This window comes from Anguilla rostrata, chromosome 14 (assembly GCF_018555375.3).
Source record: "Anguilla rostrata isolate EN2019 chromosome 14, ASM1855537v3, whole genome shotgun sequence".
In the NCBI taxonomy this organism is placed as follows: Eukaryota; Metazoa; Chordata; class Actinopteri; order Anguilliformes; family Anguillidae; genus Anguilla; species Anguilla rostrata.
Genome location: NC_057946.1, coordinates 9,344,852 through 9,350,851, shown reverse-complemented (window position 1 = coordinate 9,350,851; position 6,000 = coordinate 9,344,852). Strand labels below are relative to the sequence as shown.

General features: G+C 41.2%; 1 protein-coding gene across 2 annotated transcripts in view; it reads right to left on the bottom strand.

Moving 5' to 3' along the window:
• Positions 1–279: 279 nt before the first annotated feature.
• Positions 280–6,000, bottom strand: part of mfsd14ba (major facilitator superfamily domain containing 14Ba) — a 14,776-nt gene continuing 9,055 nt past the window's right edge. For both annotated transcript variants that reach the window (XM_064307669.1, XM_064307668.1), the window contains exons 10-12: positions 4,791–4,888; positions 3,523–3,680; positions 280–3,213 (exon numbers count right to left, since the gene is read on the bottom strand). In XM_064307669.1, coding sequence (XP_064163739.1) covers positions 2,977–3,213; positions 3,523–3,680; positions 4,791–4,888 — 493 coding nt within the window. In that variant the 3' untranslated portion in view covers positions 280–2,976. The remainder of the gene's footprint in view (positions 3,214–3,522; positions 3,681–4,790; positions 4,889–6,000) is intronic.

Genomic DNA, 6,000 nt, shown 5'->3' with positions numbered 1-6,000 from the left:
TGTTTACTGTCATGCACCACCACCTAGAGTGACAAAAAGGATTATGAAATGACCCTTTTCAGGACATTGTCCCTCTACATTTCTCTCCTCTACACTTTCCTGCTACATGATTAGAGAAAGTTTTCAGACATGTTATTTGTCAAAGAAAAAGTAAGAATCTAAGCTTTCCTGTTGTGTCTGTGACAATAAATAGGCAACGAAGTCATGTATTTAAAACAGTCTGGAAATTTTCAGAGCAATGTCATACTGCCACCCAGTGGACACAGGAACAAAACATCATTTTGAATTCTATTACATATATTTATTGTTATTGCAGCTATTTATGAGTAACCATCATAATTACAAATATTAAGGTCATGTACACATCATCTGCAGTGCTATATATGTATATTTAAAAAAATTATCACAACTGCTCAATGTACAATTCAAAATAATTTTTTTGCATTTAAAATGTTTACACTTTAGGCACATTTGAATTGAAATTCAAAAAGATGCAGTGTATATAGGAAGCAAATGCATCAAGTATCCTGCAAATGCAGAATAAACGATCAAATGCAAGACCCGATGCTCACAGGTCCTCAGAACAAATTTTTCACACTGATTTTATATCTGAAGATGAAGCTGAGCAAAGCATTAGCAGTCTTCAAATATGTAGTGTTTCATTAAAAGTTTCAAGACTTCATCTTACACAGGCAGGATTTTTTGTTCCAAAAATATAGCTTTCTGGAAACGAGTAACAAATTAAGTTTGCAATACTTCTTAAAAGATATACAGTACATTACAATCCAATACAGTCAGTGGAAAGAAAAAGCTTTTTTCTACCTATTTTTACAGGTTAGATACAATGTTATCATAAAAATATCAACTCTTACCTGGAACCAGCTTTATATCATCATCCTTGACATCAATTTTGGTGAATGCATAATCTTTGCATAAACTCTAAGCCACAAGAATGTAATAATACACAGCAGATTCTATGCTCACTGCAGTTATACGATGTGCTAATATCTACAGGCAAACAGTGCCCTTGGTGAACATGGAAATGGCTTGCTGAACAACAGGGTAAAGTACAGAATTTGAAACACAAGCACCAAACTTTACAATGCCTCAAGGCCAGTATTCAATATTCCTAACAGGTAGAGTTATTTAAAAAGCAGAACAGTACACCTGGACATACTGGTAGCCCTGTGACACTGGCACGCTACGCTTTAGAACTGGACACGCTTTTTTGGGATGCAAAAATACCACAACATCTGACATGTACCACAAATGGAAACTCAAGTATTTACCGAAAAGGGAGGGGATTCAAATGCCACACAGCTCCCAACGGTCAAGCTTTTTTTTTGCCATCCCGTGGCTACGGGATACACAGCATGAACGCATCACTTCTGACATTCCAGCCCATCCATTTTGGTAAGCAATCTGGGTCAAGCACATTATATCTGCACATAAAGGTGCAGGGGAGCAGCCTGCAATGAAAGCTAGCTGCAATAAAAACCATGTTTAATAAATTAAAAAGATTGTTACCAACAATCAAAATTATTTTTAAAAGTCCAACTGAAACGAGGAGACAGTGATACTTCTGCTTGTTTGCTTGTGTTTACACGTGCCTCTTACTTCCTGGGGTTGGCTGATTCCTGGAAGCAATCTCTTATATATGACTATATACTGTATGACATCTTGTGGGAAACCAATCTGTAGTATTTCTTGTCGGTGGAAAGTACAAAGCAAAACGCAGAACTGAAAACAAAAGCATTCAAAGCTGAGGTAGCTGGTAACATACTCGGTACGACTGGATCGCTACAAAACAGTAAAAAGTGAGGGCACCATTTAAATGGAGCCACTTCCACCTTAAAAATACTAACCATTAAAAGTAATTTAAATAAATCTCAAATAAATAAAAAAAATTAAATATAAGAAGCACATCACACAATATACACAAACATATACTGAGCCATGTACATATATATTACATACATATATATATTATATATATATATATATATATATATATATATATATATACATATATTTTTTGATAATATATATTTCCTATGATATATTATAAAATAATATAGAACAGAAAAAATAATAACACAGTAATTGCTGTGGGACACACGAGTACCAAAGATTGTGTTGAAAATATAGAATAATGCATAGAATTCAACATTTAGTAAACATCTATACCTTCAGCTCAAACTCTTAAATGCTACTCGCCTCCGGGTAACCATAGGTAAAAGCACACAAACCAGGAAATGAATGACTTTCTGTGATGTATGACAACACCAATAATGATGGAACTACATGCCACTAGCAGTAACTTGTAGTTATGTTTTAAGGTGTATTGCCCTTGAAGGTAAGCAATACTTCCAATATACCTTTAAAATAACTAAAAATATGTAAGATATCTGCTCACCGGAAATGCCTTGTTAGGCTTATTAATACAAACCATTAAAGGAGGACATCAATTTAACTCCTGAAAAAAGTTAAAAGCCATTAATTTTCAGCCTACTTATAATACAATCTACCTCTAAAAGTTTCATTAGATAAACAGGGTTAAACATCAGAGGTTCAAAGACAATAAAAAAATTGAAATCTCAAACATCTTATTTAGAACCTTCTCCTTTCCATATACACAGCTTGATTGTTACACAGTAGATGTTAACTGATTCACATTAACTTGCACAATGCTATTGAAAACAAACTAAACCCAAAACTCGCAACAACTGGGTCCCCTGCCTCTGGTCCATACAGGGAAAAGAATACCAATAATAGTCCACACTGATAATAATGCAATTAAAGCATTTCCACCCAGGCTGTGAAAATGAAGTAAAATACAGCTTTCACACACACTTGTTCCCAGAAAGGACTTGCTCATTCTCCGTGGAGACGGGAAGACTTGAAGACCGTGGGGGAATTCTCATGCCGTCTCATCTCTGTTGTGGGGGCGGGGCCGGGAGTCTCCGCCCCCCTCGTTCACAGGGTACTGTCCTGCAGCAGGGGCTCGATGTCCTCGTCGCTGCCCGGGAGGGGGGTGCTGCTCTGGCCCCCACCGCCGCTGCCGCCGCCACCGCCCACGCTGACGCTGTGCTTGCGGGCGTGGCACGTCTTCAGCGGCGCGCCGCGGTGTTCCGGGATGAATAAGGCCACGAGAAACGCGAGGAGCACGGCGCAGGCGCCGAACAGGAAGGGCGGGCCCGGGATTACCGGCTTCTGCAGGGGGAGGGAGGGAGAGACCTTACGGCTGTGGCACATCACTCAGAAAACATCAGCACTTCTGTTAAAAACCAGTAATGGATGGTATACGGAGTTCCATAAACCTGCCGTGACCACATCCTTAATATGGCCTGCTATTGTTCACCAGATTTCCTTTCTCATTAGATGCATTTAGATCTACTCTCGTGTAAACACTGGGCAGAGTGAAAGGCTCAAACTACCCAGCTTCTACATTACCACAGGGTTTGTTAGATTTTTGGAAGTGTACATTCAAGGACCTTTTCTAAAGCGGAGCTTTCAGCATACCTCCTCATTTGGGTCGAGCAAAGGGGCCGTCTTATCCCCCTGGACGGGGTCGATGGCCTTCAGCTCCACGTTGAAGAGGAAGAAGATGAACCCGTACAGAGCTGGGCCCAGTCCGTTGCACAAACCCCGTATTCCCGTTACCATTCCCTGAACGACTCCTGGATGGGGGACGAAACGCAGGAAAAAGAAAAACTGAAAAAGAATGATGCTAAACTGCTGCACATATTTCAAAATGAGGAACAAAGCGCTGGGCTGAAATTCAGGTTCCGCTTTTAATGGTAGCCACAAGATGGCAATACCGTCAAAGATGAGGTTCATTCTATTATTCTTTAAAGAAAGGGCAGGATAAAGTACACCTTTATCAACACAAGCAGACCTCCTGTGATAACAGTGTGAAAAATGTATCGCCATACACTAACTCTCCGAGGTTTCTGTACACGATAACCCTTAATGTAGGTCCACATAATAAAGGCTGTGGTTCATGCAGCAAATACAAAATGTCTGCCTAATAGGAGTCACACAGGTGTTGTGACCTCAGTAAGCAAAACACTCCAGCTGACCGAAGGTCGACTGGGACGATCACTGTATTTAAGTGAGTGCATTAGCTCAGATTACCACTCCACTGGCACCGTGACCTCACAGATAAATAAGGTTACAGCCCGAGATTTCAGCCCCAGGAGGAGCACTACAGTCACACCCTTAAGCAGGGTACTATATTTGATCTGCTTCATTAAGTATGCTGTGGCATCAATGGAATATCCGTTTAAAAACAATCATCGTCATGATGACAACAAGATGAACAGAAAGTAACAGCTTTGACAGGTATAGCAGAGCATTATCTTTACATTAACTCCGCTGGATAAAACTATTGCATAACTTGTAGAAATGCCTACAATATAAAGTCAGTAATGAAGGATTCTGACTTGTACAGCTGGGACCAACAGTACACAATCACTCATGATATTATCTTGAACAAGTGAGTTTCATTTTTCACAGCAGAAAGAGACTCATTTCTTTCTTGGGAAGAGAAATGACAGCAGGTCAAGACAGCCTCTGCCCAGCCAAAAAACGGGAACAAAACTTTGTCTCGGAGGAAAACAAGCTACCTGGGCGGCAGAAGTGACGGAGACGTAAGCTTCTTTCTAAGTGACCGCACTGGGCTCCAAACACCCCAGGCTTTTCCACTTAACCTTGCACGGGGGAATCCGGGATTAAGGCTAACTGGGGCCTGTGGCGTCGGCTGTTCCCCGGGAGGGGCGGAGTCTTACCCTGCTGGTCGGGCTCCGCGCTGCGGGACACCAGGGCGCTCACCGCCGGGAAGGTGATGCTGGACATGGCTGCCACCGCGCCCGCCGCCCACATCATCCTGAAAGACACAGCCACGCCCATTACCCCTGCCCTCCGCTGCTTAGGCTGCTCATAGGCTGCTGTACGCATGTCAGTCAGAACCTTTATTTAAATTCTCGGAGGTACAATTGAGGGCCAGGCCCTCAATTTCAATGTTTACATGTGACGCAAAGTCCACGGACAGGTTCAGCAGAAGGTGAAAACGGGTACGCTAGCCAGTATGCGTACCCACACTGAATATCACAACATTGCGCACTAAAAGAAATGGCAGATTTAAATGGTCATAAGACGTGCTTTACAGCGGGGTACTACAAGAGATATTCATGAGTATATACTGTAATCGTGGTTTTTACAGTCAAGATCATAGTCCCTCCATTTTGGTATTCAGTTCATAATTTACAGATGGGTTTCGAAGCATCGGATGTATGCTGAAAGCCTGACTTGGAGACATAAGTGCAAAGACCACACCGGAGATAGCCACTGGCATTTTGACAAACAACTGTGACCTTTACATTCGCAGAGCCTGTCAGTGCTGTCTAAGTAGCCCCTCCCTGATACAGCAGCCAGAACAGCATTGTGCTGCCAGGCACACAAGGACTCTCAATCTTTCCTATGTGTATTTCGGCTTAATGAAATCCCCCACCTCCCCTCAAACCTTAATGAACAACAGAAGAGAATAAATGACTCTGTAATATAGCACAATCCTATTTTCCATTAAGTTTTTTTTTCTATTAATCAAAAAAAGATTAATTAATCCAATTGGAGTGATAAAATGGCAAATCTACTAGCTCCTAACAGAATATTCATATTTTCTCCAACTAATAATGTGATTAAATGAGAAAATAAGAGAAAACATGCTTTTTTTGTCCCTGACTGTAAGAGCAGTTCTCTAATGAGGGTTTTTTTTAATCATCCTTGTGCTGCCCGCAGCTTCCATTTGCACATATGTCATGTGACTCCTTTCCATTCCCTCCCAAAACAACTGAACTTAAGACCTCTGCATTTTGAGGTGTCACAAAAGACATGTGAACTAAGGTACCAAGACTGCCCCCCCTCCCTTAAAAAAGGGAAGAGAAATTAAAAGAAAACTAATGAATCGCCTTGAGGCATTATCTATAGTGCAAATATGTA